The sequence below is a fragment of the Peromyscus californicus genome, unplaced genomic scaffold (genome assembly GCF_007827085.1).
Source record: "Peromyscus californicus insignis strain IS unplaced genomic scaffold, ASM782708v3 Scaffold_4__1_contigs__length_199733344, whole genome shotgun sequence".
NCBI lineage: Eukaryota > Metazoa > Chordata > Mammalia > Rodentia > Cricetidae > Peromyscus > Peromyscus californicus.
Window position 1 is genome coordinate 197505953 of NW_026294562.1, and position 25944 is coordinate 197531896.

At 39.9% G+C, this 25944-nt stretch overlaps 1 protein-coding gene and 1 long non-coding RNA gene across 2 annotated transcripts in view; both read left to right on the top strand.

The window, feature by feature from the left end:
* The window catches only part of LOC128124621 (zinc finger protein 54-like), a 62466-nt gene extending 40280 nt beyond the window's left edge, over nucleotides 1-22186 (top strand). Inside the window, exons 3-5 of the mRNA XM_052761118.1 lie at nucleotides 12184-12483; nucleotides 18004-18130; nucleotides 20283-22186. Of these exons, the coding sequence (XP_052617078.1) occupies nucleotides 12184-12483; nucleotides 18004-18130; nucleotides 20283-21931 (2076 nt within the window). The 3' untranslated portion in view covers nucleotides 21932-22186. The remainder of the gene's footprint in view (nucleotides 1-12183; nucleotides 12484-18003; nucleotides 18131-20282) is intronic.
* On the top strand, nucleotides 824-3068 carry LOC128124626 (uncharacterized). Its single transcript, XR_008222907.1, has 2 exons — nucleotides 824-2290; nucleotides 2767-3068. It is a non-coding gene; the product is annotated as an uncharacterized LOC128124626 (long non-coding RNA).
* Nucleotides 22187-25944: the final 3758 nt, after the last annotated feature.

Here is a 25944-nt window from a genome sequence, read left to right on the forward strand (position 1 = left end):
AAAAAAAAAAAAAAAAAAACCTAGGTGTGTGTGTGTGTGTGTGTGTGTGTGTGTGTGTGTGTGTGTTCTGTTTCTTATATTTAATCTATTTTGTTCTCCCTAGGGGACACAGGCAGGGAAATGGTGATTTGGGGCAGCAATATTTCATGTTAGTGTTTGGGGTATGTGAGCTAGCATCAGGATTTAAGGGGATTGTTGTCTCTTTCTGAGTTTATAGGACAGGACACTGGAATCCCAAAATGAGGCGTTAGACTGAACAATTTCAAACCGAAGTGGTCAAAACTCAGGATAAGATGGTCAGATACACGGGTGCATCATCCAACTAGATCCAGTTCTGGTCTAGGCTGGCAGCGAGCATGTGGGGAGGCTGTGCAGAGCGGGTCCAGGGCAGCCTGACAGCTGGAGCTGTGTGGAAGGCAGCCTGAGACAGAGTGGGAGAGACCGGGCTCACAGAGGCGGGGACACACAACCGGAAACATCATTTGGAGGAGATTGTTGGCCATTGGAAAGGTGTAGAGGAAGTACGTGAGTGGGAGGGGTTAACAGAGTGACGTAACGGAAACCCGTAGGTCGCGTTACTAAGGCCGGGTTAGTTGGGCTGAGGAACCAAAACAAGTTCCTGTTCTCTGTCATTGCACCAGGTCCTGCACGGTGAGGAATCTGGTGGTGCAGACCTGGGAGCGGAGGACACGGCGGGGTGTCGCGGGGACACAAAACCTCCCCGGATCCGCAGTCGCCGCGCGGGGCGGCCTGGGAAAGTCACCAGTCAGCAGCGCAGTGGCGGGAACCGCAGCCCGGCGGCCCTGGAACCTCCCAGGTCAGAGGAGCTGCGGGTCTGGGACACGGGAGGGAAGGGACCGGGGGTGCGAGCAGTTTCTCTGCTGTTCATAAGGAAGCCGGCTTCGAAATTCTGCTGTAAATGTCTTTCCCTTGTCGGTAAATTTTAGATCATATGAACTGGACTAATCCAAATTCTTTTTCATTGATTTTTCTGGTTGCCAAAATAGTCTTTTTTTCCCCTCTCTATTTTTGGAGCAAAATATTCTTATAAGAATTCTCTAGTAGAATATTTGAATTTATTTGTTATTTGCAAACGTGTTTCTCTTTGCTATGATGGATAGAAAAGAGCTCTTGAAATTCACATTCAACACTCTAACTTCCGTGTTAAACCACTCACCCATTCAAAAGAATGGCATCTGGACCTGGGGAATTGGCATCCCTGGAGAGCTTTTAGATATTAATCATGAAAGGAATGCGTGCAGATTTGATTGATTCTGAGAAAAATATTATTTTGCGAGCTCCGCAGGTATGGTTGTAAACATTAACATTTAAAAGTAAACATTTTATCCATCACTAATTTTTCATCTTAGACATATGCACTCTCTAATGTAGATACAGCATTCTGAAAAGTGTCCTTTTCAGGCTTGGTGGCACAGGCTTTGAATACCAGAACTCAGGCAGAGGCAGGCAGATGTAACTTTGAGACCAGCCTGGTTTACATAGTTAGTTCCAGGACATCCATAGCTATATTATGAGACCCTGTCTCATAAACAAACAAACAGAAACCAAAATGTATCTTCTTGTGCCCAAGTTCTGAATGTTGCACCTGGAGTTTGGAAATTACGTTATGCTGTTTAAGGGTATCAGGTCACACTATTTTCACAGTTAGAAAAGACATTATAAGCCAGGTGGTGGTGTCACATGCCCTTCATCCCAGCACTAGGGAGGCACAGCCAGGTGGATCACTGAGTTCAATGCCAGCCTGGCCTACTGAGCAAGTTTCAGGACAGCAAGGGCCACACAAAGAACCGCTGTCTTGAAAAAACCAAAAAAGAAAAAAAAAAAAGGCGTTTTAGTATAGGATATTGTTAGAATGTATCTTTTGAATAATTACAACCACTCATCTATATCAGAAAAATGTTTGCAATAGTCTTTTGTCTTCTTGGTTCAAGAAAAGTACTCTGTGCATGAACATATGACCCAATTGTTATTTTCTGGTTCTTGTGCTTCCTTCATCTGAGATGTGATCTCACAGTGTGCCTCTGTCTGGTCGAGAACTCACAATGTAGACCAGTTGGACTGAAACTAACAGAGCTCCACCCACCTCTGTCTCTGGAGGTTTGCATCAACACAACTGTTCAAACCATTGTCTTTTTCGATTGTGGTCTATTGACAGCCAGTGGTGTGACTGTGGACTTCTCCCAGGAGGAGGGGCAATGCCTGAATCCTGCCCTGAGGGCTTTGTACAGAGACTGGATGTTACAGAATTAGAGCAGTCTGGTGTCTGTGGGTGAGAACAGTTTGCCTGCAGTCTCCCTTGCTCCTCCTCAGAGTTTCTTGGCAGATTATTGTGCAAATGTATGAGCTTTGTGTGAATGATTCTCATATCTCACAGAGTAAAGTGAAATTCTCAGAGGAACAGAAAATCTACATGAAATGTTCTCTCTTCTTTCTGTGTGTCCATTTGTGAGGTGTAGGGCTTCATCATATTGGGTCCATGATAAATTCAGAACCTCATTTGTGTATAATATATACATTCCAATAATTCAGTTCCATTTCTGCCCCTGAGATTTGACTGATCTGTGATTGGAAATGGGATTCAAGTTACACTAATTGAAAATGCTTTTTAAATATTTTCAGTATTCTGACCCTGCATGACAATTGGGGAAACACTTGTATAATCCTGTGTTTTGTTTTCTCTTTACTGTACACAGTACTGTTTTAAAAATCTAGGTGTTTTCTGAAGTATCTCTTTCTTATATGCAGGGCTCACTGATCAGCCCGCCCTGGTTACCAGTGGAGCAGACCAAAGAGGCCTGGGAGATGGAGAAGGAGGAGACAGTGGCTAAGGATCCAGATATGGTGTAGAGATTAGTGAAGGGTGGCAAGGGATCAAGTGAATATACAAGTGGGACATGAAATCAGTTTTGCCACAGTCTGTTTCACTAGAAATAATTCTGGAGACTCCTACTGAGAAAAAATTCCTCAAGATTATCCTCATGTAGGCATGAGAAGATTTTCTACAGAATAATTGATAATGGAGTCAAATAAAATTTTATTCGACTATGCATGTGAGTGATGCTGTCCTTATTCATTCACATCACTGATCATGTCTTTATTCCATATTAATTGGTTTTCATGTCTATGATTTTAATGTATTATAAAATGATGAAAATTAATACCTCTACGTTTATATATTGTTACCAGAATTATGGAGCTTTGGTATACTAGCACATTTTCTACCTTTTAGTGTTAATGTCTCCATTCCTGAAAGTAATGCCAACAGAGTTTTGATAAGAATCAGGAACTATATATTACAGCCTCTTAAACTCCGTCTATACTGTCTTCCCATGGATATCTGCCATTGTCTGTGGTCATGACAATTCCAAGTGGTTTCCATTGCTGTAATTGTAATATACTGTGAGATCACCTCTAGGCTAATCCTCTTAGTATTTTCCAGCTCTTTGCTGGTCTTTGGTATTTTTAGGATTCTTTTCTGTAAAACATGCATTAGAATAGTGATAGGAATTGCTTGGAGTCTTAAAGAAGACAGACTCCTTCTTGATTGTCTTCTTATGTTTGCAAAGAAAATGAAGCAATGTGACAGTTTTCACATGTTTTACGTATATTTCTGTTTTCTGTCTGCTGTAGATGTCTGCATTCTGGGTTTTGTAACATGCACCCATGTTGATCACAACTTTCTATCTAATGGACTAATTTATCATTTGCTAATAGTGCTTAGTGCTTTGTGTGTGTGTGTGTGTGTGTGTGTGTGTGTGTGTGTGTGTGTGTGTGTGTGTATTAACAGACTTAATTCACTTTATTTTTCTTATATTAAAATCCTTATATGGTGGTCACAACTGGAGCCTGGTTCTTCTGAACAGAGACTGGTCTGGGTTTTCATAAGATGGTCAGTGAATTCTTGATAAGGAGATTTGATGGAAACAGTCTCTTTCTAATGGTAAGGGTCAGGTAGATATATAGGTCTTGGAGATGGTGTCAAAGGTGACCTCGGCAACGTTGCCCAGGGTAGCAGTGAAAACCCTGGCTCATGTGCAGCATTCATCAATACTAGCCATCATCAGAAGCTTCTTGGGCCCAGGAGCAGAGACAGTTCTTGTGCCTCTGGGGGCAGGGATGAGAAGCACCAACACAGAGCCACAGCTGCCTGTCACTTTTTTATGGAACAGTATGGAGCTTGCCAATCTTGTTCCCCCAGTAGCCTAGCCATACAGGGACAATGGAAAACTTGGCCAAGATGATGTCCCCTCAGATGGCAGTGGCTACCTCCATGGAGCATTTAACACCAGGATCCACATGACCAATGTAGTCCCCAATAATGACAAAAGCCTTGAACCTGGTCCTCTACCTAGCCTGAATGTGCTTCTGCACTGGCATGACCTTTAGAACCTTATCATTTAGGGATGTCCCCCGGAAAAAGTCAATAATCTCAGATTCTTTAATGGGCAGGGAGAACAGGTAGATCTCCTCCAGGGACTTGATCTTCATGTCCTTAACCAGGCAGTCAGGGTTGGTGACAGGTATCCATTCCTTGTCTTAAGCTTTTGCCTTGATTTTCTGTCACTGCATATGAATTGACTTTCAATGTGGCAAAAGTTAGCCACTGGACAACAAAGTATCCTCGAATCGACTGCTGACAAACAGGACAAAATGGACGGACAGGACACGAAACAAAGGACTATCGATTCTTGCCAAGACAAGTGTGGTTGTGGCTTTAACAACAGGTATCTTCTAAGGCCAGGACTATATGGCACCATCCCTGAAGTGGCCTCTGCAATCCAGAAAAGGTACAGTGCCCCTTTCTTCGAAGACAGCTGAACTGACAGTGGACCAGTGGCTTCTGATGTACAGTGGAACAGCAGCTGAAACAGTTATTCTTGAAAGAGTTAACTAAGCTCACGGAGTCTAACCTCTCAATGGTAGACTAGCATTTAATAAAAGAGATGAAGCCACCCACAAGCCAAGAAGAATGGGATGCAGACAAGAACAGGATGCTGAGATGAAGCCACCCACAAGCCAAGAAGAATGGACAGCTTAATTCAAAAAACATCAACAATTTCCAGAATTTAAAACCCTGAATCATGACAGGACACTAGTGGAATTCAGGTGTTTCTGGTACATGGACTACTCTCACCAAATGTGAGGTCGAACTGTAGGCCTTGTGTACATCCTACTTCACAAATAAATCTGTCAGATATGCTAAGCCTATAGCCTGAAGATGATGCCCCAACGTTGCGGAGAAATCTCGGGTGACTGTCCAGGCAGCTGTCTGTTTCTGTCAACTCAAAATTTTTTGGAAGCCCCTTTCATGCACTTCCTGTTTTTTTAGTAATATTATTTCCTTCTTGGGTCTCTGAGGGAGTTGAAGATTAGATATAGTTATAGTTAAAGATTAGATAGTTACAGTTTTCCTTGTTAAGAATTTCAGAAAAGAAACTCACTAAAGAGGTGTAAGTATATAAATTTGAAAGACATTATAAGAGTTCTCTGTTAGTAATATAAGTTAGGATAGAAAGTGAATCAGGTACATTTTAGACTTACCAAAATAGGATAGATAATGGAATATTTTCTCTGAGTTTGTCAAATGCAAATGGACTAGACATTGTTTAGGTATTTATTGCTTATATATATTATATATAGCTATTGTACTTATTGTATATAGTTTTTCTTATATTAGTTATAACTTTTTTCCTTTTTTCTTTTTATTAGAAGGGGGAAATATGGTGATATTTTATTTGTGCTGAAATGTGATTTTATTTGTATGTTAATAAATAAAGTTGTCTGGGGATCAGAGCTAAAAGCAAGCCATTTAGCAGAAGTCCAGCAGTGGTGGCACACGCCCTTAATCTGATCACATGGCAGGCACAGTCTCTGCATAGTCAAGTACACAGCCAAGCGGTGACCCTAACCTTTAATCCTAGTATGAATCATAGAGACCTGGAGGTCTGTATAGACAGGCAGTGGTGAGGAAATCATGTGGTTGGGTTTAGAGCCAATGAGAAGGCAGAACAGAAAGGCAATAAAAAGACGGGTCACACAGGAGAAGGTCCCTCTAGGGAAGGACGGCAGCGACTGGTAAGCTAAAGGCTTCGCTAGTGCTCTGATCTCTTGGGCTTTTAACTCTGTATTTGGCTCTGTGTTTCTTATTTAATAAGACCGTTTAGAATTTCATCTACATTTATTATTTATTAATAACTATTCCATTGTTTTTGTATGTTTGTGTGTATGCTAAACATAAAAATACAAACTAATCAGTCTTTATGTTTTCAGGGATGGACATTTGGTATTGGATAACCATATGGTGCCTTTTTCTCTGGGGAGTTTTTCCAGCTCTCAGAATTCCTTAGTGTTTGACTAGGGTTGAGGCCTAGTAAGCTTTCCTCCTTCCATATTAGCAAGTGTCTTGGTGGTGTTCTTGTTCCGTTCATGTTTAATCAGCATGTTTGTATGATTTCATGCATGTAGCTTCTCTGACATTTCTAGGGAACGCAATCTCACAGTAAATGTCTGGTTCCTCTGGCTTTTGCAGTATTTCTGCCCCTTTCCCAGTAATCCCTGAGCCTGAGGTAAAGGAGTTGTGTTGCTTATGTGTCAGTGGGGACTGAGCATCACAACTCTACATTCTTTTTTTTTTTTTTTTTTTGGTTTTTCGAGACAGGGTTTCTCTGTGCAGCTTTGCGCCTTTCCTGGGACTCACTTGGTAGCCCAGGCTGGCCTCGAACTCACAGAGATCCGCCTGGCTCTGCCTCCCGAGTGCTGGGATTAAAGGCGTGCGCCACCACGCCCGGCTACAACTCTACATTCTGACTGATTGTTGTTTTCTGTAACAATGTCCATGTATTGCATAAATTATTTTTATTGATGAGGGGTGAGAACTACATTTTTCTGTGGGAATAAGGATAAATATTTAGATTGCAGTTAGGGATTATGCTGATTTAGTAAAGTAATGATTGTAGGTTCCTCTCCAGGATCCTCGACTTCATTAACCCTTGGGAAACAGGCTAAGTTTCCAATACCAGGCATAATTTCCCTCTTGTTGACAGTGTCTTAATCCAATTAGAAGCTGTGGTTACCACCAAGGTCTGTGTGCCACTCTTGCACCCTTAGGGCTATCATGCTGTGCAGATCATTGTTGTGGTTCATAAGGTGTCATAGCTGGGTAGGACTGTTGGTTGGCTCCCTCCTTGGAAGCTTGAATGTTGCCTTCTGGTACCATGAAAACTGGTCCCCAAGGAGGAGGCTTTAAGGTCATATCCATCTTGCATCCTCTGGGTTCTACGAGTAAAGTGTAGGCTTCTTCAACAATAGGAATTCACCTTCTACCTCTGGGAAGCAAGCATGGACAATAGCAGTAGCCTGTGTTTTGCGTGGCTCTTGGACAGCTGTGACAAACAACTTCAAAACAGGCTTCTCACCTCATCCAACTACTGAGGGATCTGGATGCAGAGATCCATGACTAGGCCCCGGGTGGATCTCTGGGAGTCCAATTAGCGAGAATGAGGAGGGTTTATATGAGCGAGAATTGTTGAGACCAAGGTTGGATAAAGCACAGGGACATGGAAATACATGAACTATGAACCAATGGCTGAGGGGTCCCCACTGGATCAGGCCCTCTGAATGGGTGAGACAGTTGATTGGCTTGATCTGTTTGGGAGGCATCCAGGCAGTGGGACCAGATCTTGTGCTCATTGCATGAGTTGGCTGTTTGAAACCTGGGGCCTATGCAGGATTGTTTGGCTAGGCCTGGGAGGCGGGAACTAGACCTACCTGGACTGAGTCTACCAGGTTGACCTCAGTCTGTGGGGAAGGCTTTGCCCTGGAGGAGATGGGAATGGGGGGGGGTGTTGGGGGGAAGGTGAGGGGGACGGGAGGGGGGAGAACAAGGGAATCCGTGGCTGATATGTAGAACTGAATTGTATTGCAAAATAAATTATAATAAATTAAAAAAAAAACAGGCTTCTCATGCCTTGTGTGGGTGGTTTTGTTAGAAAATCTATTGCTCTTGTGAGGATCATCATCAGCCCAAATGGGGATGTTTTAATTACACTCTAAATGTATTTGTATGGGCATATATATTTATATATATATATATATATATATATATATATATATATGTGTGTGTGTGTGTGTGTGTGTCACACACACACTATAGGCATATTTGTTGGATGGATAATAGTATGATTTCTTATGACTATTTAGACATCCTCCTTCTGTGTTTTGTCTGTCTTTTCTCCATAATTAAATCTCTTTTCCTGGTTTTCCATTTCCCCCTTTAGATCACTTGTAAAGTGGTCTGTTTTTACTTTTCTGATCACTGCAGTCATTCCAGGTTGTATACTCACATCTGAAAATTTGGAGCTAGGAACTTCATATGAGAGAGAACATGCTGTGTCTGTCTGTCTTAGTTGGGGTTACTCCATTCAATATAACCTCTTCTAGGTCTATCCATTTACCTGTAAAGCTCATGATTTCAATTTTCTTTATCCCTGAACAATAATAAATAGGTCATATGTACCACATCTCCGTTATCCATTTGTCAGTTGAAGGACATTTAGGTTGTCTCCCTTTTATAGATATCGTGACTAGAGCACAATGAAAATGGGTAAACAATTTTCTGTGGAGTAAGATGTCAAGTCCTTTGAGCATATGCCAAGAAATGGTATCAGCTGGTCTATGTGCTAGATTTCTTGAACTTTTTCAGGATTCTCCATATTGGTTTCCAGAGTCGCTAGATTTTTTGTTGTTGTTGTTCTTCTTCTTAAGGTTTTTATTACCTATGGTTTTGTTTTTTTATGTTGTTACCGATTGGATTATATTGGTAGTAATTTTCTTTCTTTTGTTTAAGAATTAGTGATTTGCTGTCTTGCCCATGGATGATTACTTCCGACTTCTCCTGTATTTATCTACTCTTCACATGATATTTATTATTTCCAATATTCTCATGGATAATTCCTCTGATTCTCCTGTGTATGTTTTGCCTCTAATTTATTATCTGCAGTGCTACTTTGGTGAAATGAACTGTGTTAATTTCATGACTTTCTTCAAGTGCACTCTTGTCTCCATTAATTTTAAGGTAGAATTTTTTTCTTTGTGCAACAATATTGTTTTACTGTGATTTTTTCTCTTCAAGCTTAAATGTTCCTTGCTCTCCTGGATTTGGGATCATTGTCTGGATACCTGGTCATATTCTATTGCTTTGGTCTTTTCATGTGGTTTAATATTGTTCTCTAACAACTTTCAGTATTAATTTTTGCACTTTCTTTTTGACCCCTTAATATGAAAGGTCAGCAAGCCATCTATTCATTTGTTCCTGAAAGAGAAACTCAAAGAACAGAAACAGAAAGAAATGGCTGATTCTACAGTTAATCTGTCCCAGGTCAGTGGTCATGTCCCCCCTTTTTTGTAGAAATGTTACAGTTTGAAACATTGGAAGCCTTTAAATTTCTGCTTCTAATTATTTTTTTAACTTTATTATGAAAAATGTTGCTAACAAACAAGCAAAAATCACACTCTGAAATTAACCAGACCCAAAGACTGTACAACTCAACGTACTTTTGTGCAATTAGAGTAGTCATTGGGAACAAGCTCTGGAGCCTCACATTTGATTTTATAGTTTCAATATCTGGTATATTTTGATGTACTTATTTACCCTTGAGAACCAAAAAAACATGTGATATAATTAAAACTAGAAAAAGCAGTTAGCTTTATATCCTTTTGCATAAATGGTGTTCATTACCTACATTCCACCCTACCTCAGACCCTGATATTTAAACCTTCTTATTCTCTTTTCTCCATATTCTGCTGTGCCTACATGTACGTTGTTTCCATAAACATATATTAATGCTATATTCTCCATATGAGGAAAAATGTGGTATCTTTTCTCTGATACTGTATGACTTCACTCAAAATTATACATATTATAAGTCCATCTATTTTCCTGCAAATTTTTATTACACTTTTCTCTTCAGCTGACTAGTATTCCGTTTGAAAAATACCATTTTATTTGTCTGTTCATTATGGATAGGCAATTAGGTTGATTCTAATTCTTTGCTAATGTGAATACAGCAGCATTAACCATGGGGTGTAAAATATCTCTATAGTGGTGTGAGGTGTTTTCTGGGTATATGCCCAGGAGTCAAAGAGGTTGGTCTTACTTTAGTTCTATCTTTAATTTTTTTAATAATCATCAGACTGATTCCCATTTGAGTGTGTTAATTTGCACCACCACCACCCCCACAAACCAACAATGAATAAGGTTTCCTTTTGATGTGACTTAGGAGAAAACTGTCTTCTCTAAAAGAAAGGAAATCAACCCAAAGGTTACCTTGTTCTTTACCTAGGTTCAGTGTGTTGTAAAGAAAGTACTATAATAGGAAAAGAGATAGCATCTAAAGTCCTTCAGACTGGCTCACACAGGAAGGGGGATAACAATAGGAAGTTGCTTAGACTGGGTCACAGCTTCAGCCATGTCTGTTATTTCAAATTAAAAAAAATGTGGTATAGCTCAAGCTAACTGCTTTTCTTTTGGCCCCTTGTAATTTGCTTGCCTGCTCTTTCTTGCCCAGCAACAATATTTATATAAAAGGACTAATGTTTTCTGCAAATAGCATGTATTTCTTTTCCCAAGTAGTAAGTGCCACCATATCATCAGATAATAAAACTCTTGAGGCTTTACCATCTGGTGTTCATTCTCTTATAGGGTTTGGGTTCGAGATTCAGTCCATCAGTTTTGGAGGTCCCACCGAGATCCCTACACCTTGAGAAAAATGTACATGCCCTAGGGCCTTTTGATTTTCTGGAGGCCAGTTGGTCAGGGAGAGCTCTGTAGAGAGATTCCTCTGCCCTGGTCCTCCAAACCCCTAAAAGGCATTAGTTTCAGATTTTGGGGTACATCATCAGGAACTGAGCAGCAGGCTGGGCATGGCTATACACTGGCCTGGTCAGGGTTTCCTCAGAGACGTCCAAGTAATGTTTGGTCTGTTGTTGTCTTTTGTGAGCTCATCTGTCTTTTTAACTGTCCTTTGCAGTATCACTTTGGTTTTGGTGTTATGTTCCTCTATGTCAAATATGGGACAGAAGCAGAGCTCTTGTCTGACTCTATTAGAATATGTGTTAGTATACTTTTCTACCTTTAGGGCCAGAACCAAGAATTTTGGTTTTTCATCCAAAAGGGCCACACTTGTGAACACTCTGAAGTGGAATGGCCTAGTTTTGGTATAAATTGGCCTCCACAAGGATCCATTGATTTGACTCTGGGTTATAAACTCAGTGCCTATTACTTAAAGAGTCCTCCTGATCAGATACCTTATTTTGTAACTGGGTTGATCTCTTAGAAACTCTCCTTTCATGGCTGAAAAAGTGCCAAACCTCATATTCTATTCTCACCATAAATCAGGGCCCTGACCACCCATCCTCAAGAGGATTGAGGAAGATGAAAATGTTTTTATTTCTCCCCTTTATTCTTCTCAAACCTCAAGAGGACCTTGCACTTTCATTGCCTAGGGCTCCTCCATCTCAACTTTCCTCCCAGTCTGGTTTGCTCTTACTGCCCTCAGGGTTTCCTTACTCCTTCCCTTGGAAAAGACAGTGCCAGCTACATAGCCCTGGGCTACTAAAGAGGAAGCACCCCATAAACCTCAAAGGTTTATGTTCCCTTTTTCTACCACCTACCTTTATAATTGAAAACAACAGAACCCTTCTTTCTCTGAGGACCCTCTCTTTATAAGTACAATCTTTACTACCCACAAACCCACCTGAGAAGATTGCCAACAGCTCTTACAGGTCTTTTTATTTCAGAGGAGGCAGGTTGGATCCAGACTGAGGCTCACAAATATGTTTCTGGGACAGGATGGATTGCCTGATGCCAATATTACTGAGGTCTAACTTAAGTCTATTGGAAACTTCATTGTATATATCACCCTCAAAGTTCAGGATAGATAGAGAGGGTGAATGAAACCTTAAAAGACATTCTTACCAAATTGATTGTGGAGACAGGTGATACCTGGGTAAGTCTTCTCCCATTTTCCCTCTTAAGTGCTCACTCCACCCCTTATGTACTCCCTTTGAGATTTTGTTTGGAAGGCTTCCCCACATTTTTCCAAAACTAGAATCAGAACACCTGGAAAGAGAATCACTAACCAAGAACTTCTTAAATCCTTGCAGGCACTCCAGGCAGTCTTGCCCAACATCGGTGAGACTGTCAAAGAGGACCACCTACCCTGCCAGGAGAGACACCCACCAGATGAGCCAGAGATACAACCTATTGACTGGGTTTGGGTCAAGAAATATATGGCCCAGCAGCTAGGAGGAAAGTGTACTGGACTGTTCCAGGTGATCTTGGCCACACCGACTGCTGTTAAAGTAGCTGACAGGCCTTACTGGATTCAGCCGAACCATCTACAGCTGACAAAACCTGAACATGTACCCAAGGAATGGGTGGTAAGGCCCCTGGGACCTACCAAGGTATAATTAACTAGGCAGGGAAAAGACCCATAGTTCTTGTCTTTCTCCTGCTGATGTTTTTTCCCCCACTTAGGTGCTCATATGCCAATGTATTATGACTGGAGACTCACCCAAATATCTGATGGCAAGATTTTAGCCAGTGCCACTTCCCCTTACCTGACTCTGTCTCTGACTATAAATCTCTGTGACCTAGTAGAAGATTATGCACACACCAGAGGGTTGCAACATTTGGCTAATTATGAAAAATTAAAGAGGTATAACTAGTTTACCCTTGCTCCTCAGATAGAACACCCCCTTATGAGGTGGAGGGATATGAGATTGTGTGAGGATGGTGATATGAGACACTGGCTTCCTGGGCTAAACCCAAAGATGACTATTACTTATAATTAGGCATACCATCATCTTCAGGAAAAAAATGTCTTGACTGGTATTGTTGACCAAAAAATAGGAGTCAGAGTAAACATGGGGCCTCTGGCTATATGTTTTAGGACCGGACCCTGACACTGAGTTTACTCTTCAGTGCTCTCAGCCCAAAACAACCAAAATTGCCAATGGTCACCAGTAAGGTTATCAGCCCAATAATCCATCTTGGGTACCCTCACCCAGCAGAGGACTGGCCACCTCCCACTATGCCAACCTACCTGTTAAGATGTCACCTAAAGAAAGCTACATCTTGAGATTCTTGACAGAACCTTCAAGTTCCTAAGTGGAACTAACCCTAATGCTACTGCTGACTGCTAGCTTTGCATTAAGCCTTGGCCTCCATACTCATAGCCACACTTTCTTCTCAGGGAAACCAGCCTTCTGATATCAGAAAAAATCACTGTTGATGAGCTGAAACCCCAACAGTACCCATGGGCCAAAGGGTCTCCCTCTTTAATGCAAGGAGAAACTCAAAGGAAAAAGTACCTGTTTTCACTCAGAATATTATAGCCCCAACAGTTCAGCATATGGGAGATTTTATAATTCGAGCATCCCATTTTCTAGTTCAGATACAGGACATATGTTTAAACTTCATGGTCCCCTTCCCATGGGTTCTGGTTTGCATGTACAACAGGGTTGAAACTATGTATCAGCCTAGTCATACTGGTTTCTCCCCTAGACCTGTACATCCTTGTGGACTTCTGCCCCAGGTCTACTACTTCTCAGGAGAGAGAGGTCTAGAACATATCTTCTCCAGAGGGAAAATACCCAAGAGCCCTACCAGCTATTCTTATCTCAGCCTTAGTGGGGTTGGGATAGCTAAATTGACAGTCCTGGGAACTGCGGCTCTTAGAAAGGAAAACCAAAATTATAAGGAGCTAGGGAGACTGATAGACCAAGACATGTCCAGACTGGAAAAGTCTGTCTCTCATCTGACTGACTACCTTGATTCCCTTAGCACAGGTGCTTCTCCAAAACAGGACAGGCCTGGATTTTATTATGCCTCCAGCAGCGGGGCTTATGTATTGGCTTCAGGGAAACAATGTTGTTTATATGCTAATCATTCGGGTGTAAAATCAGAGATAGCCTCTCTGTTCAAACAAAGAAAAAAGACAGAAGAAGCAAGACAGGCTTCCTATAGCTGGTTTGAATCCCATTTCTCCTGGTCCCCATGGCTAACAAAAACTGGTTACAGCGGTTGCAGGCCCCCTTTTACTGTTACTACTTGCTCTAAACTTTGGCCCATGTATTCTCAAACATCTTGCCAGCCTCAAGAAACAGAAAAATAAATACTGTTAAAAATTAACTGTTCTTAAAGCTCAATATGAAACTTTAAGTGAAGATTCAAGGGTTTGAATACTTCGAGGAGAGTGGAGATTGATGTGACGTAGGAGAAAAATGTCTTCTCTAAAAGTAAGGAAATCAACCAAGGGTTAAATTGTTCTTTTACCTAGGTTCAATGTATTTAAAGACGGTGCTCTCATAGGAAAGATATAGTATCTAAAGTCCTTCAGACTGGCTCACACATACGAAGTTGCTCAAAACTGGGTCACAGCTGGAACCATGTCTGTTATTTCAAATTTTTTAAATAGTTTTGTGGTATGGCTCAAACTAACTGCTTTTCTTTGGCCCTTGTTATCTGCCTCCTTGCTCTTGCTTGCCCAGCAACAAAATTTATATAAAAGACGGATGTTCTCTGCAGATGAAGTGCATTTCTCTCCGGAGTAGAAGTGTCACTTTCCTGAGGCTTTACCATCTGGTGTTCATTCTCTCATTGGGTTTGGGCTTGGTATTCAGTTCATTGACACTTTCCTCATCCTCTCTAACATTTGTTGTTAGATTAGTTGATGACAGCCATTCTGCTTGGGGTGAAGCAGTATTTCAAGTAGTTTTTTGTTCTCATTTCTCTGGCAGTTTAGGGTTCCTGGGGTCATTTGTGTTTCTGTCTTTGAAAAGTGTCTATTCAGTTCATTTCCTCATTTGTTGATTGACAGTTTCATTTCCATGTTATTTAATTTCTCTAATTCTTGGTAAATTTTATATATGAGCCCCTATCCAAAGTGTTGCTGGTAGAGAGTCTCTCCCATTCTGAGAGATGTCTGTGTGCTCTGCTGATTGTTTTCTTTTGCTAAACAGAAACTCTTTATTTTCATGTAGTTCCATCTGTTGATACTTGGATTAATTCCTGCACTGTTGGGTGTTCTTCCTATTCAGAAAAAGTCTTGTCCCTCCCAGTATACTGATTTGTATTCACTGTGTTCTAGATTTCTGTGTGTCTGGTTTTGTTTTTTGTTTTTTTAAAGATTTATTTGTTTGTTATATATATATAGTATTCTACCTGCATGTGTCCCTGCAGGCCAGAAGAGGGCACCAGATGGTTGTGAGCCACCATGTGGTTGCTGGCAATTGAAGTCAGAACCCCTGGAAGAGCAGCCAGGGCTCTTAACCTCTGAGCCATCTCTCCAGCCCCTGCATCTCGTTTTAAATTAGGTTTTTGATCCCTTTTGAATGGATTTTTTATACAATGTGAAAGATTAAGAATCTAATTCATTTTCTTGCTGGATCTAGTTTTGCCAGCACCATTTGTTGAAAAGGCCATATTATTCTAATGTATCTTTTCTTCCTTTGTCAAATATTAAGTTGGATAGATTAATGGTTTTCTTTCTGGGTTCTCTATCATATTCTGTTATGCTCCTGTCTGTGTTTATTACCATACTAGAGTGTCATTATGACTATAGCTATATAATAGATTACAGCTATACAATGGAATTCCATAATTCCACATCTCTTGTAGCACTTATCTCTATTTTGCTCTCCACAGATTTTGGGGGTTGGAGCACATACATAAACAACTATCCCACATACACTAATGACCTGTAATTTTAAAAATATTTCCACTGTGATACATGACCAAAAAAACGTTGATGCCCAATTGATATGGACTTATATATTGTTGAGTCAGGGCTTATGTGCCATGTTGACTCTATTTGTGGGATCTGTACCATTTCCTTGAATCATGGATACAAAAATGCATATTGAAACGAGTTGGAACAACCATTTAGAAATGTGTGGAATTAAAAGAGACATATCTTAGGTCTTAATACTAAATAATACTTGGTTTCTAATACTATAGATTTAAGCACATTGTAGAGTACACAACATGACAGGTGTATGTGGCTTGATCTTGCTATGAAATTGATGTTCTTGTATGTAGATTTATATCGTAGTCTACTTTATTTCTCTTTGGTATTTAGTAACACAACAGTGATGATGTGTCCATGTGTTTGTTGACACCTGATATCTGTTTCTCTCAGGAGAATTGCTGTTCACATCACTCACTTGGTTAGGATGCTCCCTGGTAACTTCCCAAAGTAGACAAATCGGTGTTTTTTTTTTTAATTTCCTTTTTTTTTTTTTCCTTTTATTGTTTGCTTGTTTATTGCCCCAAAGAGGATCCAACTTTGCAGCCCTTTCTTTCTGGCTGGGACCTGTTATGTAGCATTATGTGGAATACATGAGAAGTAATGTCTTGAGGACATTGACTGATATGCATAAACCATCACATTTGATGCAGAAAGAACATTTCTTATGATTGCCTTCCTCTAGTCAGTTCCTTTGAGAGCTGTGGCTCTACTCTCCTACCCTGAAGCTGCTGTGTTTTAAAGTGGAGATTTGGGAGATGGGCTCTGACCCACAGGTTTGTATTTCGATCCCTCACTCATGGTTCAGACAGAGTATGTCACCTCATATTTGTTTTTTCAGAGAAATAAAAGAGTCATAAACACTATTAACCTAAAATACTGTTAGACAATACACTATAGGTATGAAAAAGAACACATTGAAAACTACAAAATTCAGACACGGTAGTGCAAATTTTCAATTAAGCCATTCTTTCAACTATATTGTATTTGCAAAGCACTGCTAAGTGACTATAATTCTCAGAGAATTTAATATATTCATTTACTGACAGGAAATACATGTCACTTCTGAATACATCCATAGTTAGTAATATATACATGCTGACCTGTAACTTAAACATTATTTGATGTGTTTTTGGACTTCCATCATTTTTTTTTTTTTTTTTTTTTTTTTTTTTTTTTTTTTTTTGGTTTTTCGAGACAGGGTTTCTCTGTGTAGCTTTGCGCCTTTCCTGGGACTCACTTGGTAGCCCAGGCTGGCCTCGAACTCACAGAGATCCACCTGGCTCTGCCTCCCGAGTGCTGGGATTAAAGGCGTGCGCCACCACCGCCCGGCTTCCATCAATTTTTTATAACTCTTTGCAAGTGAAATCTTCAAAACTTCTGAAATTGTTATTTCTCTAAGTCAGCTTCTGAATATTTTTAAAATATTTTGGATTATATCAAATATGGCTAATGCTGATTTTTTTCTGTCTGATTAGTAGTGACCCAATATTCCAATAAAATTAATTGCATATACTACTTGACCTTATGTTAAGATTAAAATTCACAGTATGCAGTGTTGCTTTGTTCCTTTTTACTGTGGGGGGAAAAAAAACCCCAAACTCTTTGACTATCTAGTTAATCATAAATTCTGTCTTCCCCATCTACCCTTTTGCCCTTTGATGGTGTGGTACTGGACGTAGAGTCTAAACATATGAATTGAGCATATTAAAATATAATCATGTAAGGCCCAAGAACAGACAGGATGATTCACTGTCAATATTTTAGCATGAACTTCAGGCACAGCATTTAGACCTCCTCACAAAAATTTTCCTTATGAGGTATGTCCACTTTGATCTTGTACAACATAACACAGCATCTGTACAAGAAAGATATCCAAGAAAGGCGCAAAGCTACACAGGAAAACCCTGTCTCAAAAAAAAAAAAAAAAAGAGAGAGAGAGAGAAAGACATCCATGTCCAGATCTTAAATGTGTTGTTTTGTGTATATTGCTTGTGAGACTAGTGTGTCATCTTGTTTTCACAGTTAGAAAACCCATTATAGAATGTGACTATATTAGAAATCATCTTTTTGAGTAATTGTCTTTGCTCATCTAACTCCCTGGTTTCCTTAAGTCTCCTTATATCCAGGAAAGCACTCTGTCTGGTAAAAACACAAATTGTACTTTGTGTTTCAGGGTCTGTTGACCTTCTGGGATGTAGCCGTGGACTTCTCCCAGGAGGAGTGGGAATGCCTGGATTCTGCTCAGAGGACTTTGTACATTGATGTGATGTTGGAAAATTACAGCAACCTGGTCTATGTGGGTGAGTACACTTTGCTTGTAGAATTCCTAACTCAGACTTTCCATGTACTGGTTTTATAGGTTATGAACTCTGTATTAGGCTGTCTTGGAAACAGCAGACTAGGGAATGCTTGGTAGTACCAAAGAACTTTTTCTTGGTATTTGTTTTTTTTCTATCTATTCAGGTGTCATGTACCCTTCATTTAGGGTCCATGATGTATTCAGAAACTCAGTAGCATATAATATTTCCACTCATATCTTAAAGCTCCATGTCTGTCATTGTACTTGACGTTGTTTTAGTAGTAAGAAAAATTCAAGATATGCAAACTGAAAATTCTCCCTAAATATGTTGAAGATTCTGACAGGAAATAGCAATAGGAAATTATTCCTAGATTCCTCTACTTTGTGATCTCTTCATGTACTGAGCACAGTACTGTGTTAGATGTTTGTATTATTTCTAAAAATTCTAGCATGCATCATGGGCAGCTTTATAGAATACATGGATAATTGTATGCAAAGTAGACCTGGTCAGCTATTTGGGGCAAATGAGATTGTTCTAGAACATGGAGAGGAGAGAGTACCCATGGAACAACAGTGATATCTTCAAGTGAAACAGTAAGAAAAAGCTGAGAATGCTTTTGTATGGTGGTATTTTATTTGTACTGAAATGTGATTTTAATTGTATGTTAATAAATAAAGTTGCCCAGGGGTCAGAGCTATTAGAGCCATAGCAAGAGCGTGGCAGTGGTGGCGCACACCTTTAATCCCAGCACTTGATAGACAGAGCTAGGTAGATCTCTGTGTGTTCAAGGATACAGCCAGCATTGGAAACACGCGCCTTTAATCTCAATCCCAACCATAGAAGACCTGGAAGTCTCTACAGAAGGCAATGAGGAGGCAGTCATGTATTTGTGTTTAAAACCAGTAAGAAGGCAAAACAGAAAGACTATATAAGACAAACACACAGGAAGTAGGTCCCTTTCAGAGAGCTCTCTTGGCTGAAGCAGGAAGGGTAAGGCTCTTAGTTCTGACCTCTTGGCTTTCTTCTCTGAATCGGCTCTGTGTTTCTTATTTAATAAGATGGTTGGTTACATCTACACTTTTGCTATATTCAATTCCACTTGAAAGGATTTCTGATAATTGATAACTTAGTATAGTATCCTGGCTCAGGGATGCCTCCTTCCTGTTGTAATTGTTGGAACTTGTGTCTTATTGCACCTGGATTATGGTGACTTAATACTAGTACAAAATGCAATTGTATTTGACTATGCTGATATCAGATTGGAATTATTTTACAAAACTCTAAGTCTAACAGGAGTAAATGAAGTAGTATTATTCTGTAATTGCCTCCTTGCATGTATGATGATGGTAGATAGAAATAAGCATTAGCTTCCCATGATAGCCCTGCTTCAAATGGTCTAGAGCAGCGGTTCTCTACCTTGGTGATGTTACAACCCTTTAATAGAGTTCCTCATGTTTTGGTGACTCCCAACCATAATATTATTTTTGTTGCTAATTCGTGACTGTAACTTTGTTACTAAGCAATGCCTCAGTTCCTAAGAATATTGGAAATAATGTATTTTCAGATAGTCATGACCCACAGGTTGAGAACTTTTGATTTTGAGCCTCTGATATCTGGCAAAATACTTGCTTTGTATCTTTTACTTTTGAAAAATCTAATGTGTTATTTAGGAAAAAAAAATATAAACCCTTTGATGCCTTTTAATAAGCCTTTAATCTTAAAAGGAATTGAGTATTCTGAACTATAATCTTCATTGCTGTACATTAGTAAGTAAACACTGTGAACCTGGGATTGGATTAAACTCTTCTCAATATTTGAGAAAAAAATATTTGAAAGCAGAGACATATACTCTACATTTAAACAGTCAGTAACCTCTATCCCCAAGCTAATTACTGATTCCTCTATTATAGGCTTCAACTTCCTTGAAGGCTATCACTGGTTTTTTGTTGTTGTTGTTGGTGGTGGTGTTTTTGTTTTTTCGGAGAGTCCGTAAATTACAGTGAAAAAAAAAAAAAAAAAGTGAACTCCTGGGACTTCTATTCTAAATAGTTGCTGGTTGACTTACCTTAAGAGAGAATTTAGGGAGACAGTCATTTAGTAAATGTTTAATCTTGGAACAAGCCCTATTAACCTGAACTGTACTCATTTTCAGAGAACTACTGCATATGTGATACTGTCCATCAACATGTGAAGACTGAAAAGGAGTCTTGTCAGTGTCATGAGCTTGGCAAAGTGCTTCATGATTGCTCCACATGTGCACTTTATAAAACAAGTGAAACTACAGAAAATTCTAATAACTACAGATGCAATGATCACAGGGATGCCTCCATTGACTTAACAAACCCAGATAGACATGAAAGCATGCACAATGGAGAAGAGTCTTACAAATCTAAAGACCATGAGAAATCTTTAAATTTGTGTTCTAACCTTACTCAAGATCAGAGACTCTACACTGCAAAGAAAGAGCACAGGCAAGGAGAATATAATGACTATTTTGACTCTACATACAGTTGTTTGCAACAAAAATTCTACATTGGAGAGAAACCACACCAATGTGGGAAATGTGGGAAATACTTCAGTACTGCCTTAAGCCTCACTGTACATCAAAGAATTCATACTGGAGAGAAGCCTTACAAGTGTAAAGAATGTGACAAATGCTTTACTGTGAAGTCAACTCTTACAAAGCACCAGAGAATTCATACTGGAAAGAAACCCTACAAGTGCACCGTTTGTGACAAATCCTTTACACAGTCCTCAAGTCTGAAAACACATCAAAGACTTCATACTGGGGAGAAACCTTACAAATGCAGAGAATGTGGAAAGTCCTTTCATCAGTCCTCAGCACTTAAAAGCCATCAGAACATGCATACAGGAGAGAAGCCTTACAAATGTAAGGAATGTGACAAATCCTTTTCTCACTATTCTAACTTCAGGAGACATCAGAAAATCCATACTGCTGAGAAACATTATAGGTGTCAAGAATGTGGCAAAGTCTTTCATTGGCTTTCACACTTAAGAAGACATTACAGACTCCATACTGGAGAGAAGCCTTACAAATGCAATGATTGTGACAGTTCTTTTATTCACTATTCATCATTTAGAAGACATCAGAAAACTCATTCTCTAGAGGAATTGTATGAATGCAAAGAATGTGGTAAATCCTTTCTTGACTTATCACATCTTAAAAGGCATTACAGAATCCATACTGGTGAGAAGCCTTACAAATGTGAGATATGTGATAAATCCTTTACATTGAACTCAACTCTTCGAAGGCATCATAAAATCCATACTGGGGAGAAACCTTACAAATGTGAGATATGTGACAAATCCTTTTCTGTAACCTCAAATCTTAGAACACATCAGAAAATTCATACTGGAGAGAAACTTTACAAATGTATGGAGTGTGACAAGTCCTTTACCCAGGACTCATATCTTAGAATACATCAGAGAATTCATACTGGAGAGAGACCTTACAGATGCAGAGAATGTGAAAAGTCATTTCTTCAGTTGTCAGCACTTAAACGCCATCAGAAAATGCATACTGGAGAGAAACCTTACAAATGTATGCAATGTGACAAATCCTTTACCCAGGACTCGCATCTTAGAACACATCAGAGAATTCATACCGGAGAGAGACCTTACACATGTAGAGAATGTGACAAATCTTTTACTGAGTGCTCTACTCTTAGACAACATCAGAAAATTCATACTGGAGAGAGACCTTACAGATGTATAGAATGTGACAAATCCTTTCCCCGTAACTCACATCTTAGAATACATCAGAAAATTCATACTGGATAGAGAACTTACAAGTGCAAATAATGTGACCTGTCCTTTATTCAGATTTTGAAACTTAGAAAACATCAGAAAATTAAAACTGGAGAAAAAAAATACCATTGCAAATAATGTGACATAGCTTTATCTGGAATTGTCTACTCAGAAATCACAATAATAGAAACACAAAGATGCAAAACTTGTGAATGTCTTTAATGAAGGTATAAATCTTAAAAGATTTCACAGGGTTTATAAGAAAATAAAATTCTGCAGGAAAAAGTTTTTTGTTTGTTTTGTTTTGTTTTTGTGTATGGTTACATTATATATAAGTATTTCTGTGCACTACATGTATTTCTGGTACCTGGAGAGGCCAGAAGAGGTCATCAAATCCCCTAAAGCTGGATTAACAAAAAATTATGAGCTGGTATGTGTGTTTGGAATTGAATCCAGTCTTCTAGAAGAGTAGCCAATGCACCTAACTAAGCCATATCTCCAGCCCTCAGAAAAGCTGTAATAAAAACATTTATCTTGTTCAACATCTAAAAACTCATAATAATGGTGGGTGTGGTAGTGAGAACCTTTAATCCCAGCACTCAGTAGGCAAACTCAGGAAGATCTCTGTGAGTCAGGCCATCCTGGTGAGTTTCCAAACAGCCAGGACTACATAAATACTGTCTAAACAACAACAAAAAACGTAGTGAGGACAAAATGTAGTAACATAAAAAATGTGATGAAGCCCTTTAAATTTGTTGTACATTGAAAAATTCATAGCTCTGAGAAACCATATAAAGTTATACCATGTGCAATCCCTATGTGTGAAATTCAATTTGATAAATCCTTTCTCTAGCGCTGAGATTGCCCACATAAAAGCAAATTCACCATGAAAGAAAACACAAGAAAATGCTCTCATAAAATCTCAACTGTTGTTGACTTTCAAAATCTTCCTACTGGAGTCAAACCTTACTGTTGTAGGTGTTTTTGAGAGGAGACTGCTCAGAGATGGGTTTAAGCCAATAGAAAGTCTACCAGTCACTATACTGGGTGTTGGAGATCCCAGTGTAGCACCTAGCCTTTTAAGCACAAAAACCATGTTCTGGTTTGACACACTTGATTTAACAATAACAGTTAGCCAGAAGCAGAGCTATAGATGCTAAAAGGCAAGATTAGTATAATTTTGCGACTTTTGCAGAACTATAAGGACTTTGATGGATTAGGTCTTTGTTTTAGTTTTTGGCAGGTGATGGTGTCTATGTGCTGAGTTTTACATCCTGAATGGCTCTTCCAACATGGAGTCAGTTGTGTTAAGGTCTAGGGGCCTACTAAGGTTGGGACCCTGATATACTTACTAATAGCAAGAAAGTGAGAAACTGTAAAGAAACAGGCTGTGAATGTGATAACATGGGCATGCTTATATATAGCTTACAAAACCCCAAAGGCTAAGGTTGTGGTGCATGTCTTTAATCCCAGGACTCTGGAAGCAAAGGCAGACTGATCTCTGTGACGTTGAGGCCAGCCTGGTCTACAAAGAGAAACCCTGTCTCAATAAATAAAACTACAGACACCCACCCCCAAGGGCATACAGAAATTCATTTTGAAGTACTAAAGAAAAATGGCTAAGTATTCACTCTGATCAAACAATATAGCTGCCTTTAACAGCTAGTAGATGCTCGTGGACTGAAAGGAGACTCATGGGATACCCCCCACCCTTGGCCAGGAACAGTTAGAACAGTTGCCTGTTCTTACTACTTTCTGAACTGTTATGAGTCTTTTTACCAAATGCAAAGGAGGCTTCTTTCACCAAGGTTGAGAGTAGTATAAATTAGTCAGTATAAACATGAATATTTAGATGGCAGATTGACAACCATGATCATTAACAAAACATCAGTCGTTCTGCCCTTGGCCTATACTCCTCAAGCTATACTTTTTTGCCATGTTTTTATAGTTCAAGGCATGACCCCTCTACGGAGCAAGCCTCAAATTCAATCAAGGGATTGGTTGGTTATGCCCATAAGCAGCAGTGCCAGTGTTGCACCAGTGCACACATTTTTCCTAATATGTTGGTATTGTCAGATGCAGGGTCTGGGGATGGGTTAGATCACTGACATCTTTTCTCTGCCAGGAGCCTGCACAGGACCTTGCAGTGCTATGAAACCCAGCCAGCAGGGAGAGTTCCCTGGTAAGTTCAAGATTGGTCTCCATCTTGTAACCAAAGTATATGGTGCCTTCAACAACACCATGTACTTATGGTGGCCAAGTAAGAGCACTGGCAGTGACATGTTTTATTTGGGATTACCCTGGAGCCTCCCTTACCTAGGCAGATAACCAGTACTTGGTACAGAGAGTTCCATTTAATACCCCTGTAACTGGGAGCAGCATTATTTGCCCATGTGGGAAACCTCTGTTCAAAGTTTTAAAATCATATTTACTATTAACTTGTAGGACAGTAGGATTTCATAAAGCTGCTTCATACATCCTTACTTTTGGTTGACCCACCTATTCTTTCACCTTTCTTCCTACCACCTCCCCAGTTAAGCATTTAGCACATATTATCCAGTGCTCCATTCTTTTATAGCACCTGTGTCCTCCTATACTCTCTTACACTTTTTGTGTTGCAAATTGATAGGTTCCCATGTAGCTTTTTCATGGACATCTTATTTGAGTTGTCCTTTCAGCCATGAAGCAAACACCAGGCAAGCTGCCCGGTCCAGACAAGACAAGACAAGCTGCCTGGAGGAGGTGGTGAGTAGCTTGAAAGATACACTTCCAACCTCCGTTGAGCTGCCTGCAAGCTGTGCAGTGATCCCGTGGTTTCCAGCTTCATTAGCCATCACCCTCACAGGGTCCTGCAGCTGTCATTGAGTCCTTGGTGATTCTATAAGTAACCCCTCACCACCACTCTTGTAAGTCACCCCACTAAAACTCACAGGTCAACTGAGCTTTCAGTGAACTCAGACTTCTCCTTGCCCCTGCCTCCTGACTGCTGAATTTATAGGCTTGCATGCCCTTGCCCAACTATACATCATTTCTTTTTTCTTTTTCAAGACAAGGTTTCTCCATGTAGTTTTGGTGCCTGTCCTGGATCTCGCTCTGTAGACCAGGCTGGCCTTGAACTCACAGAGATCTGCCTGGCTCTGCCTCCTGAGTGCTGGGATTAAAGGCGGGTGCCACCATGGCCCGGCTACATCACATGTCTTGACAATTTCCCAAGGTAACTTGACAAAATATTTGATATTCAAGTTAACTAGTGGATCTTTTGTCTATTAACATTAAAGATTTCCATTCCACTAAATTATAAACTCTATAGGAATAAACAAGTTTCCAACTGCATGTAACATACCAATCTAAAACAAGAAATAATGTAAACAGAACTACAATTAGCAATGAGACTGAAGCAGTAATAAAATGCCCCCCCAAACAACCCCATGACCAGACTGACAGTATCCTATCATAACTTCAAAGAACTAACAGCAAAGTCACTTAAAATACTTCTTGACAAAAAAAAAAGAGAGAGAGAGAACAAAAACGATGATTTTCTGACTCAGTATTACCTGATACTAAAACAGATAATGATACAACCAAAAAGAAATTACATATTGATATGGCCATTTAAGAAGTGTGTTGTGGCCGGGCGGTGGTGGAGTACACCTTTAATCCCAGCACTCGGGAGGCAGAGCCAGGCGAATCTTTGTGAGTTCAAGTCTAGCCTGGTCTACAAAGTGAGATCCAGGACAGGCTCCAAAGCTACACAGAGAAACCCTGTCTCAAAAAACAAACAACAACAACAACAACAAAAAAGTGTGATGTTATTAGCTCTCTCTCTCTCTCTCTCTCTCTCTCTCTCTCTCTCTCTCTCTGTCTCTACACACACACACACACACACACACACACACACACGAGTATATTCACACATGTGTGCTTCAAATACTGTCATTTCTTACTTTCTACCTATCTATTATCCTAGTCCACAGTTCCAACAAATCTCTGTTGTGTTTGTGTCCATTCATTTTCCTTTGGGAGCCACTGAGATTAACCAGGGCCAC